The 13735-nt window shown below is 45.8% G+C and overlaps 1 protein-coding gene across 5 annotated transcripts in view; it reads right to left on the reverse strand.

Moving 5' to 3' along the window:
• Window positions 1-13735, reverse strand: part of NF2 (NF2, moesin-ezrin-radixin like (MERLIN) tumor suppressor) — a 63540-nt gene that overhangs the window by 24203 nt on the left and 25602 nt on the right. For all 5 annotated transcript variants that reach the window (XM_061141576.1, XM_061141577.1, XM_061141575.1 and 2 more), the window contains exons 5-7: window positions 5742-5810; window positions 4692-4774; window positions 2783-2858 (exon numbers count right to left, since the gene is read on the reverse strand). In XM_061141576.1, coding sequence (XP_060997559.1) covers window positions 2783-2858; window positions 4692-4774; window positions 5742-5810 — 228 coding nt within the window. The remainder of the gene's footprint in view (window positions 1-2782; window positions 2859-4691; window positions 4775-5741; window positions 5811-13735) is intronic.

The raw sequence follows: 13735 nt of genomic DNA on the forward strand, positions 1-13735 counted from the left end.
AGAACTGATACAGACCATTACGTGTGACAAGTTTCAACAGCTCCTGACAGAAGTCACCACTGTCCTCGAACCTGGGGGGGCCTCCAGCCTCCTGCACTGGGGCAGGGAGAGGCAAAATGAGACGATTCTTACGACTGGTGTGTCCCATGGAGAGGTCACTGGGGGTGCCCATCACTGCCTCAGGTACCTTGCAACTTTGCCAGCAAGAGACAGAGTGTGAGTGTGTGTGCTCAGTCCTAAGTTGTGTCCAGCTCTTTGCAACCCCATGGATAGTAGCCCCCCAGGCTCCTTAGTCTATGGTATTTTCCAGGCAAGAATACTCGAATGGGTTGCCACTTCCTTCTCCAGGGCATCTTTCCAACCCAGGGATCAAATCCATGGCTCCTGCACTGGCAGGCAATTCTATGCCACTGAGCCACCTGGGGAGTGTCAGTGGCTAAAACAGCGGTAAGGGAAGTGGTTACTAATTACATCACCGGCTGGTCACAGATGCAGAATAAAAACCTGTAGGGTTAAATACCCCTCATGTTAAAAGAAGAGGTGGCTGTACTACCAGAAAGAAAATTCTCAGAGCTGTGATCAGGTGGCCTTATTTTACTTTAAAATGCAGTTTCAATGTGATAAAGCAAGTGTGCTATAGAAAACTGTTAACTGTGGAATCCAGGCAGTGGGTGTACATAGGTCCTCACTCAAAAGTCTTCCAACTTCCCTGTATGTTGGAAATTTTTTATTGTAAGATATTGGGGAGAAAAAATATCAAAAGGGATTGAAAGTAAATTACACTCCAATAAAGCTGTTTAAAACTTTAACTGACAGACTGCATGCAGGCTAGGCCTCTAATGGCAGTCCAGCCAGCAGCCAGCGCACCAGAGGGCGATGCCCTGGGCTCTCACGCTGCGGACCAGCATGCACCCCCTCGGGCACGGGCCCAGGCCCCGGCCCTGTGCAATCTGCCCTCGAACAGCGGTGGTGGCCAGCCCCCTGCGTCTGACTCCCTTGCTGACAGCAAGGAAAAGGAACCAAAACTCCAGGGCAGGAAAACAGGCCGGCAAGCGAAGGACATGCCCCGACTGTGAGGAGACGTACCAAGCTAACAGCAGGTGGAGGAGAAAATCTTTTTACTCCATCTAACACCCTGGAGTCAGGTGCAATCACCAAAGCGTGAGGGAGAATCGTGAGCTCGTCTGCAGAGCTCTTAAAACCACTGCATTAACACAAGTGAGGCTTTGTGCTTTCAAAATCTACATTCTGGAAAACAAGATATTTCATTATGTTTCTCACTTAAATTTTTAAAGAAAAAAAAAGGATCCCCCCCTCTTGTCTCCTATCACGAGGATTCCAAGACTTCTAGAGAATAAAGAGAGGCGAGGCCTGAAGAAGCCCCTTTTAAATTGTTTCAAGCGCACAGCTTCCTTAGATGATGGCGAAATTTCAGGAACGTTAATGCTAAGACACTAGAATATCCCTTACCCTCATCTGTCATGCAATACGAGACATATACGCACAAAATAGTATAATGTAGTCAGAATGCTGCTGTAGAATTAGTGCCCCCAAAGAAACTGCTTTTTGTTTTTTTTTTTAAGAATTATAAAGATCTAGTTTTCTACAATGTAGATGGTGGGGCAAGAGAAGTTGTATGGACAAAGCCACAGAAATGTGTCAAATGAGTCTGCCCTGAAAGAAACCAAATGATTAGCAAATATGAATGGATAAAATTTTACAAAACAACCTTCAGTATCATCATGGAAAACCTTTTATGCGTTTGTACACTATACAAAGTGACATGATTTGTCAGTGCACCTTATTTTATGCAAATAACCCATTAAAGTTATGTATTTAGAAAACAAAGCAGAAAGCTATCCCGAGGGTATTTTAACTGTGTTTCAATTTACCTAAATGTAATACAAAATTTTGGAGAAGGAAATGGCAACCCACTCCAGTATTCTTGCCTGGGAAATTCCATGCACAGAGGAGCCTGGCAGGCTACAGTCCATGAGCTCTCAAAGAGTAGGACATGACTTAGTGATTAAACAACAACAAATACAAAATTTATGGACACCCCAAAAAGGGAAGCAAGCCTGAACTATAAAGACTAAGGTGGCCCAGTGTGGATGGCTGTTTTTTTTTTTAACTGTCTGCTCATCTACAGTTTGGAACCGGCTATGAAATAGGTCAGCAAATCGCATGAATTCTTGGGAAGGCACTGCTTCCAGCAACAGAACCTTGGGAGAAAGATGCTCAGGGTGCTAAAAAAACAACAACAACAACAACGCTCTGAGGGCTGGACAAGGGGCTGGAAACAAACGCTTCTCCAGTGTACAAGCCACGGATTCCCAGAGGACAGCAGTGTATTAATGGTCTGAGTAGAAAACCAATTAGCCTGCCAGGGAGAGTTCCCACCCAAACAAATCAGCAATCTGTAAAAGCGCAGCTTTACTCTCCTCGTGTCCTGAGGGGAGAAAGTATTTACAGGTGTTCCCCGTGGGCCCAGATCTCACAGAGCCAGAAATAATTGAATGTTCCACCAGAGCATTCAGACGGGGTTCTGCCGAAGCAGGACGGGGCCCCCCAAGGCTCCACCGACACTTCATTACCTAGCATCTAATTGAAGGCCCAGAATAGAAACTGAGGCTCTTGGACCCTCTCCCCTGCCTCTTCCCTTGTTGGCCACTGAACCGGCGAAGTGTCTGCCACCCTGGGACCAGGAAGGACCCATTTTAGCAGTGTGCCCCTGATTCCGCCTCCATCTACGCCCTGGGAATGCGCAGGGGCTTCCACACACCCGGATTGTGAAGTAGTTCACACCGTACATCTCCAGGTCCTGAGCTATCTTTAAATACTCCATCTCCGCTTCGTCCCTGCAAAGAGAAGGAAAGACTCCGTCACTGGAGGGCGGCGGGTGCCAAGCTGAGCCTCGAACCTGCATGAAGACGTGAGCCTGGCAGCTGCCAGCCCGGCTCTGCCCAACCCTGAGTCTATTAGCCACACTGAGGTCAGGCAGAACTTCCCATCCCCGTGAAAACAAGAGAACAGATTCATTAGCGTGTCTCTTGGCTTCAATTTCACGCTTTGCCCTTGGTAAACAGTGACACCCGTCTCGAGATGAGCACGTGGTGTATCTGCTCCCGCAAATGGATCTGGATGTTCACAATTTTATTTTAGCTGTTGCTTTATCCAACTGCGTGCCTTCTTCACCTAGAAGGTTTTGGTAACGAAGCATCTCTGTCTGCAAACAACCTGAGAGCTCGCCTCCTGATCTGACTCCTTTGGGTGTTGCTGGAGGTTGGGGTGAGAGCGATTCAGGTTGTAAAACCCCAGCCAGGACGCCCACTTCTAAGTTATGAGTCAGACTTAAAGGCAGCTCTTAAAGTTGCGATGACTTGCAAAAAACCCTCAGACAGGCATAGTGTCGAAACATCTTAACTCAAGTCTATGACCTCGCCTTCTTCTGTTCTCCAATCTCAAAGTGGCTTCAAATGAATTTTAAAAATTCAACCCCTAGGGGACACTGTGGTGGCAAGCTGAAGTAACTTGAAATCACACGTGTATTGTTGATGTGCCGTTGTTTGGAAGATTGTTTGATGTTATTCATAACAACAAAAACCAGGAAACACCTAAAGGCCTGTCAACAGTGGGATGGATGAAGGATCTGTGGTCTATTAATACAGCAGAATACTACACAGCAATGAAAAGAGGGGGGGACCACCGCTGCAGGCCACAAGCCCAGATCGCACAATACGACCCTGAGTAAAAGAAGTGAGGCCCAGATAATAGGAACTGACCGCACTTACATAATCTTTAAAACCACAACACTCACCCATGGAGTTGGATGTGGGAGAGTGGTCACCTCCGGGGAGGAATGAAGGGGTACCTGGTGTTTCCTGTCACCCGGGGTTTTCACTTTATAAGAATCCATCAAGTGTTATATTTATGACTTGTCCACTTTCTGGTGTACATTTTTTAAGAGTTTAAAAAAAAAAGGTCATAGGAAGTTGATTTGAAAAACAGAAAAAAAAAAGTTAAAGGCTAACGAGAAGACGATTAATTCCCAAAGTGACTGGGGAAAGAAAAGCTAACGATACTTGAGATACAAAATTTCATGTTTGAGATCACAAAAATTAGATTGGTAATTGTTGGGGATTAGAAGGGGGAGGGGGGTAGGGCCCTTTCACACTCTGCCCACGGGCGCGTAAACGGGTACAGGCTTTTTGCAGGACAATTTGGGAGGCACCTTTCAAGACGCAAAGACGCTCACCTCCTTTGACTCAGCAACTCTTTTTTCTTCTGAAGGATCTCGCCTCAGAACGACTCATACAAGTACATAATGATGTAAGACTGTACACTGCAGAACGTTCTGTGAAACTGACAGACCTACAGCTACTCCAAACACCATCAGTCAAGGCAGGGACGCAAAAGCTACGGGGCACGCACACAGTAGGAATCTTACAATGAACCTGCATGAGCACTGAAGGTGGCAGGTCTGCGCATCCCGGCAGGCGGGAGTACCCACGCCCCCACGCGCGGGAAAAGGACACACTCCGCACTGGAGCCCGGCGCGGCTGCCGGCGCTCCCTTGCTCTTTTGTGTACTCTGGTACTGCTTTTTGTTCAACAAGCACGTCCCAGTTTTGCAGCGCCTTAAAAAAGAAAAGAGGCCCCGGGGAGACGTCCGCCAGCGAAGAGCAGCCTCACCTGGCCCGGCCTCGGTGCTCCGCGTACCAGGCTGTGATCCTCTCCTCCCACATTTCCGGAGTCATCTGATACAGATTTATCACCTGGCGGGGAAGAGAGCAAAGCAAAAACCACACGCACCTTTTTGATAGTTATGCATCATTTTTACAAAACAGCAAGGCATGTGTGTGTCTGTGTCTGTGTCTGTGTGTGTGTGTGTGTGTTAGCCACTCAGCTGTGTCTGACTCTGTGTGACCCCATGGACTGTAGCCCTCCAGGCTCCTCTGTCCATGGAATTCTCCAGGCAAGGATACTGGAGTGGGTAGCCATTCCCTTCTCCTGGGGATCTTCCCCACTCAGGGACTGAACCTGGGTTTCCCACATCGCAGCCAGATTCTTTACCATCTGGGTCACCAGGGGAGCCCCAAAAACCACATACAAGGGGCCAGTCACAGGCAGAGGTGGGTGAGTAAACGAGCATCGTTTGATCTGAGTCACAGCTCAGAAGGATGCACCGTTTCCCGGGCTGGCAGCGGCCCCTCTCTCCTGGGCCGTGCAGCCCAGGGGCAGGACCTCACTCAGCAGCAGGACCCCCTGGGCCCAGAGCTGCCTTTGGCTCCTACAGAAGCCATCAGGGGAGCAGGTCAAATGGGGGGAAAGGGGGAGCAGGCCTTTATCACACATGACAGGTGAGTGGGGCCAGAGAATCAGAAGTGGCTGAAGAAGAGGGCAGGCCTGCTTCTGTGGATAAGCAACAAGACCAAAGACACCAGGGATTAAAAGCTACCGCGCCCACGCATCTACCTGCGCCCTGCAGCGGCAAACAGCTCACTTCCCCGGGCTGAACTCCGGCTGCTCTATGCCCCTCCCTGGGAACCAGTGTTGCTCATCCACCTTTAAAGAAAGGACCAACTGCAGGCCAAGCCTGTCCTGACAACCCCAAAGGAATTCCACAAATCTTTACTCAAGACTGATGATAAAACATTTATGAAAACGTTCTCGATACGGCCATCCTGTATTCCTGCAGGTCCTTCGGTTATGTCTTCTCAAACAGGAACTTTGACTTCTTACCCTTTTTGGAAGCAATTCCTCTTGGGCCAAAAATCCCCGCTTGTGAACAGAGGGGTCGTAGTCGCCGTACTAAAGGAGAAGAGAAGGTGAACGAGGGATTGAGATTCTAGAGACAACTGCGTTTCTGAACAGGTCGACGCAGCCTCCGCCCCTCCCAGCTCCCGGGAAGCAATGCAATTCCGATGACAAGTCAAGATTTCAACCTCACTAGGGTGTTATCCTCGGATGAAGATACAAAGCTGATTATATCTGTGAACAGAGTCGCATAATCCCATACAGGATAGATGGGAAACGTGCTAATAAGAATGTGACATTTGTAGAGAAATGTGGCTACATTTTCTAACTCCTGAAGGAAGTCGCTGCTACCAAAACATTAGGTTTTGAAGAGAGACAACAAAACACAACTGTGTGAGATGTGATTAGCATCGGGTGATAAGAGTCTTACCTACACACACTTGTAAGTGGCTGGTAATTGGAGCCAAGTGCTAGGTGGGAGCTGGGGACAGTGCTGGCAATATTTTTAATAGCTTTCATTCAAGGCTCTGGAAAATGCTTTGGAAAAATCTGATGCCGACACTGTCATCCTTACCGTACAGACAAAAAAAAAAAAAAACAAAAAAACAAATAAAAGGTTAACTGATTTTCCTAAATTTGCAGAGAGAATCACGAGGAGGGCCAGAAGTCGGCCCTGCATTTTCATGTACCCACAGGGGACAGTAACTTGAAACTTCCTGATTTCAAAACAATTATCTCTTTCTTTCCTAGAAAGTTAGCCTGACCAGGAAATAATCAGAAATGAAGGAGTTTTTTAAAAAAGAAACTAACCATAAAATATATAGAACAGCAAACCCTGTCTCTTGTCAATTAGCATTCAGTGGTTTTTCTCTTGATCCAAGACAACAAAGCTCAGTATTTTAGTATAATCTTCTATAAACACTTACGCTTTTCACTACCAACACTGGCAAAAAAAAAAAAAATAAAAAAGGTCTGGCTGTTGGCTCTACATCCCACCAAACTGGATCAGGACATGGCCCACCCCTCTCATTTCCAAGAACCTCAAGTTTAGATTTCTGGTGTGTTTTTCAACAGACACTCACGGGATTGAAAAGAGATGTTTATCATCAACTGGAAATCATGCCTTCTTCCCATATCACTCTTCTATAAAAGCCCCAAGGATCCATATCTCTTAGGAATCTCATAATTATCTTGCAAACAGCAGAATTGGACTGCCTTGTTTTTTCAGTTTAAAAAGTTGGTCAAACTTCAATACTTAAAATAAGCCAGTTTTGGTAATCCTGTCTATACATTTCTTCATTTAAAAAAACTGGAAGGAAACTAGTCTCTCTGGGTCTCTGAAAGGCCAGGGAGGTTGGAGGACCGTAATAAGTCAGGAACTGTATCAGCTTTAACAGTCCTCCGAGGGAGGGTCTAGGTAGGAGCCTGGAAATGGAGGAGGGGAGTGGGGGCAGGGGGGAGACTTCTTAAAATTCAATCTCAGCTCCTCAGCAGTGACCTTGGAAATTTTGTGTCCCAGTTTTCTCATCTGTAAAATGAGGATAATAACAGCACGTATCTTACAGAACTCTCCTGGGGGATCAAATGGAATACCCATAACATTTTTTTTCAAACTATGATTAACACACAGCATTCAATACAACCTGATGTCAAAAGATAAAAACTCAGGTCACGCCACCACTCCAAGTCCGCTTCCAAATGGTCAAAGGAGAGCGTTGGTCTTGGAGGGTTCTGAAGGGGCGCTCTGGACTGCCCCAAGGCCTCGAGTGGGGAACCCTCTCTCTAAAGCTCAGCTTCCCTGTCTGGAAAGCAAGGGTCAGAATAGTGCCTGCCTCCTGGTGGGGGTGTGTGTGTGTACATGTGTGTGCGTGTGTGTACATGCATGTGTGTACATGCGCGCGTGTGTGTACATGCGTGTGTGATAAGAATGCAGTCAGGGAAGCGCTCTGCACGGTGCCCGGCTCATAACGCGCCAGGTGTCACTGTCGTGCCCTGCATTATTTATAAAGACGCTGGTCACTCTTGGCTTCTCTGATTTTTGGAGGGACAGAATGATAAACAAAGCCCTCGCTGCACTTGCAAACCTCTCTGAGTGCTTCTGCAAGCAGATATGCAAAGTGAGAGCTGTAAATTCAGGCTCCAAAGGCTTGTGAGAGTAATGACCCACATTATCATACTGAGCTCCCAGCTACGCACTGATCAAAACGTTACATCTGAGCACCGGGGAGGTGGCAGGGACGCTGCTGAGGGAACTTCTCCACTGGACTAATTCCACTTCGGACATTAAAGCCACCTTGAAGTATGGGTCTGCTCTTAAATGTCTTTAAAAATAAAAAAAACACAAACAAAACAAAAGAAGAAGATCCTCAAGTTGTGGCAGCTGGTGAATATAAAGGAGAGTCACACCACCGCATGGATGCAGACGGCTGTTCCCCCGTCTTTCATGTACAGAGGCTCCCTGATAAAACAAGCAGGAGTGAATCTGCTGGGAGGCTATAATGAGGCTTGAGTTTCAGGCCTCTGCATCTGCATGGGCCTCGACCTAATTTTATATTTATAATTTGGTGTTCTTGCATTAAAAGAACCCCCTAAATTATAGAAGCTTCTGGCCCCACAAAACCTGGGTCCACCCCTGATATAAACCAATGGAATTTAAATTCGAGAAAGGAGTTCATCGGCCTCCTGGGAGGAAAAAGAACAAAGCAGCAGAGATGTTCTAAGCTCTCAAGGGGAAATAATGGGATGGCTGGTCGTTTAATGAATTTTAAGGACATGTCAAGAGATGGTGTCAGGTGGGCATAAAACCCTAAGCGCAGAGTAGGTAGCACACGCGGGGAAGACCCAGGATGCTCAGGGTGATGTTGTCCACGCTTAGGGCAGGGAGAGAGGAATCGGTTCACATTGAGGCCAAATTAAATTTTAAGAAACCAATTTGCCAGTGAATGATGAGGGAAGTCAAGAGTTTAATGATATGTGGATCTTTGCATCTTAAACTTCTCTCCCAGAAGCTTTTCGTTTTCATTAGTTTTACTTCATCACCTCTGGCCACTTGTGAGAAGTTTAGAGGTTTGAGGTAGCCTCCTGGCCCCCTATCCGAGACTTCAGGGTTTAAAAAGAAAACGTCTCTGTTGCTATAAATAGCATGTTTCCATCCCTACTGTATGGTTTAAAAAGAGTCTGAAGGTATCCACTTTTCACTGGGATAAACTGCAACAGGTTTATTCACAATAAAAGAAATGAGAAAAAAAGGAGTCCACATTTTAAAGGACTCTCAGAGTCACTTCTTAAACAGAAACCCATACTTTCCTCTGCTTATATATATGAAAAATGAGACCAAACGCTCTGAATAGGATTTCACAAAACACAAAGGTCTAATCAATACACATATAGAATAAGTAGTCAGATCCCTACCACACACCCGTCACTAAATTCTGGATGGATTAAAGACTTAAACTTATAAACAGAAATCCATAAAAACATCAGGATAAAATATTGAAGAATATTGATGAAATCATTTGAAATCAAAAGTCACTTAAAACATAAAAAGAAAAGGACTGACAAGACTGATATGTAAAAAAAGATAAAAGAGTAATATTGATAATATATGGAGCTCCTGTTCACTCGCTCAGTCGTGTCTGACTCGTTGTGACCCCATAGACTGCAGCACATCAGACTTCCCTGTCCATCACCAACTCCTGGACCTTGCTCAAACTCATCTCCATCGACTTGGTGATGCCATCCAACCATCTCATCCTCTGTTGTCCCCTTCTCCTCCTGCCTTCAATCTTTCCCAACATCAGGGTCTTTTTTAATGAGTCAGTTCTTTGCATCAGGTGATCAAAGTATTGGAGCTTCAGCATCAGTCCTTCCAATGAATATTCAGGACTGATTTCCTTCAGGATTGACAGATTTGATATCCTTGCAGTCCAAGGGACTCTCACGAGTCTTCTCCAACATCACAGTTCAAAAGCATCAATTCTTTGGTAATTTCATGGGTTTGAAATACTTCCATGTGTGCACGCGTGCTAAGTTACTTCGGTCATGTCTGACTCTTTGTGACCCTATGGACCATGGCCCACCAGGCTCCTCTGTCCATGGGATTCTCCAGGCAAAATTACTGAAGTGGGTTGCCATGCCCTCCTCCAGGGGATCTTCCTGACCCAGAGCAAAACCTCAGTTTTTAGGTCTCCTGCATTCCCAGGTGGGTTCTTTACCACCAGTGCCACATTTAATTCTTCTTTTTCTTGGTTACTGGTAAGACTGAGCATCTTTTTGTATTTACAGACTCTTCTCATATTCTATAAACTGCCTGTTATTCATACCCTTGGCTCCCGTTTTCCTGCTCTCTTTTTTCTTAGAAACTTATGAGTTCTTTATATTCAAGGATGTATCTGCAATTCTACTTCTAGAGATCCACCTTAAGGGGGAAAAGCTTTAGCACATGCACACAAGGAAGCAGATAGAGTTTTCAGTAAAACACTACTTACAACAGGGAAATAGCAGAAACTAAACCTGCCTCCTCCTCAGGAGGGTGGGGAAACAAATTAGGCTTATTCATCAATGGCTGCCGCACAGCAGTTAGAATCAATGAACTCTATCCACACGTCCAACATGATACATCTCAAAATCAACACCGAGAGGGAGAAAATACCCATTTGTCAAATGATAAGTCCCTCCAAAAGGGAGATATGCAAAGGACAGCACCACTTATATCAAGTTTTGTCTTCTGAATACTTTTTTTCCTAGATATTATATTTTTTTTCCTAGCTATTTTTAATTTTTTTTTAATTTTACTATTTATTTTGGCTGTGCTGGGTCTTCACTGCTGCCCACAGGCTTTCTCTAGTTACAGCAGATGGGGGCTACTCTCCAGTTGCGCCGCGTGGGCTTCTCACCGTGGTGGCTCCTCTTGTCGAGAAGCACAGGTTCTAGGCGTAAGGGCTTCATCAGCTGTGGCCTGAAGGGCTCAGGCTCGGGAACTGCGGCACACCCGCCCCTTGGCACTCGGGATCCTGCCGGACCACGGGCTGGACCCGTGACCCCTGCACTTGCAGGACTCTTCGCCACGGGGCCGCCAGGGAAGCCCTTTCTACCTGGATATTTAAAAGTCAGTCTCCTCCCACCCAGCTGACCACTGCCCAAGGTGTGAACCCCACAGTCTCGTCTGAAGGACCACTACAACCTTCTACCAGGTCTCCTTGCTCCCAGACTGGCGTTCCTCCATTCTGCCCTTCACACGGCCACCGAAGGATCTGTCCAAAACACAAACCTTTCCCTGGCTCTGCATCACCCACAGGAGGAAGTGAAGACTCTTTATGGTCCTGATCCCAGCAGACCTCTTCCGCCTCAACGCTTCCACTTGCTCGACCTACACTTTACAGATACCCAACTTCTCAGTCGCGTTCTGGCGCTCTGCCCCTGACGGGCATCAAACCACACTAGGAAACAGGTCTCCTCTCCCTCCCACCAGTCCCTCCTCTCTCCGGACACTAGGAATCTACTGGCCAGCACTGCAAGATTGGGAATTATATACCACTCCCTCTCCAAGTCATTTTTAATAAGAACACATTTTCAAACTGTCAGTATGAAATCCAACAGGTGGCTTAAGACATTGCAAGATGGTTTGGTATGTCACATGAATAGGGAAAAAAAAAAAAACCACATTTTTAATTGAAATATAACCTAAACTCCAACTATGAAATACGGTTCTTGTTAACTGATATGATTACTATTTGTATTTATGCTTTAAGGGTAATTGTTTCTTTATGCTTTGGAATGAACTGTGTCTGTATCAGCTGAAGAGCTGATACACTGTAATGAATACATTAGTGTGTAATTACATCCCATGTGTTAATGCACTCAAATTCACTTTCCCCACCACACTTTTACAGTTCCTGTCTGTCTCAGAAAGGTTGTGGAAGAGAAGAAATGGAATATAATAGAAGGATCAGGTACAATTTATTGAAAAGTTTGGAGGGGTGTGACCATATAAATGAACCTGGGATTTAGTGAAAGGGGTGGTACCAGTGTGGTATCCAAAGATCCCTCTCATGGTATGAGCAAAAGCTAAGTGAGGCAATCAGACTCTAGGGTTCTCATCCCGGCTCCATCCTCTAGCTCCCTTTTCCGTCAAATCCTGTCCATCAGGAAGTGGGCTATAGGGGGACTTCCTTGGTGGACCACTGGTTAAGACTTTGCCTTCCAAAGCAGGGGGCACGGGTTTGATCCCTGGTCGGTGAACTAAGATACCACATGCCTCTTGGGCAAAAAAAAAGAAACAAAAACAGAACATAAACAACAGAAGCAGTATTGTAACAAATCCAATAAAGACTTTAAAAATGGTACACACATTTAAAAAAAAAAAAACACCTCAAAAAAATAGTGGGCTATAAATTCCAATTAAAACAGAATTAACATCAAGTATTATGAGACAAATTATTAACCTCTCCTGATCCTTAGCTTCTGGAAAAGACTCCTCTGAGGAATCTCAAGAAATATTCATGTTATAACACTGTGTAAAACGGTAAAACGCTACAGATGTGTAAGATCGGATCAACATTACAACCAGAGGCACCCTATTCATATCAATAGCTATCCTAGAAACTGGGAGCATGGTCCAACAATCCTTAGCTTCCCAAATGCAGACTCGAAGCCATAGATCACCTTTGTTTGTATGACTATGACAATTTACACCAGGAAAAACAGCTAGAACACGCTTCTCCATATGAATCACATATGCTGTCTGTGCATCACTTTCATCTCTAAATTAGGAGGATCCAAATCAGGAGGGCTTTCCTACACTGAAATCTGTCTAAGCAAACATCTGCTGGTTCCCTGAAAAAGTTATTTTTTTTCCCACAGGTGGCCTTTGAATTTGGGCCCCCCCACCCCAATTTGTGCAAAGGCAGTGTGGCCTTTGAGAACTGAAGTCCTTCAGAGGGAGGTGGTATCCTTGGGAGCCTGGGCCGCCTCTCGGCTGGGGAGAAGGCGGGCGGGAGAGAGGCTCGGTTCTGGGCCAGGAAGTGCTCAGATTTAATGAAAGTGACAACAACTGCTTCATCACTGTCAGGGCGCTACTGATTGAAAGGACACATTTTTCCCCTGTTATTAATATTCTTAATCAAAGCAGAAAAGGAAGCATATGTTTTAGTTGAATCCAGGCCCATTTTCTGTTTTCTCAATTACTCATTTGTCAGGGCAGCGGGATAGGCAAGGCACAAGATGCAATCCCAAGGCCGCATGTTCCGCCCCCGAGCTTTACCCAAGGTTGCCCGAACGACCTTGAACAAACTGCTGAGGGCAGAGATGCTCGCTTCGTGTCTGTATCCGTGACAGAGTCAACAGCCTCCTCTCGGGCCGGCAAATACCCAGCAAATATTAGACAAGTCATCCAGTGACCCTGATGCTCCTGTTGGTGTTACAAGCATGTACAGACCCTTTTCTCCTCCAAACAGTGGGCCAGTTTTTTTCCTTCCTGGCTTAGATCTGAAATTATCTTAAGCTCCCCTTAAAAAGTGGGCTAAGAGGTTGAGGGTCTTATTAACTTCTGGAACGTTTTAGGGAAATGGCTTTATGGAGACCTCTAATGAAAAAAGAAAAATGATAACCGAAAAGATTATGCAAAATCACAAAGCTAACGAAAGTGACCCAGTTCTGAGGTCATCTTCCCCTGCTGCGGTGAAAGGCAGTAAACGAAGGGACCAAGGGCAAAAGGCATGTAGAGGGGAAATTATGGGGGGAAGGGATAGTTAGGAAGTTTGGGATGCACATGTACACACTGCTGTATTTTAATTGGATAACCAATAAGGTCCTGGTGTGCACAGCAAGGAGCTCTACATGTCAACAGGCAGCCTCGATGGATGGGAGTTTGGGGGAGAATGGACACATGTGTATGTATGCCTGAGTCCCTTTGCATTTCAGGTATTCACCTGAAACTTATCACAACATTGTTAATGAGCTATATTCCAAGGTAAGTTAAC

This window comes from Dama dama, chromosome 5 (genome assembly GCF_033118175.1).
Source record: "Dama dama isolate Ldn47 chromosome 5, ASM3311817v1, whole genome shotgun sequence".
Lineage (NCBI taxonomy): Eukaryota > Metazoa > Chordata > Mammalia > Artiodactyla > Cervidae > Dama > Dama dama.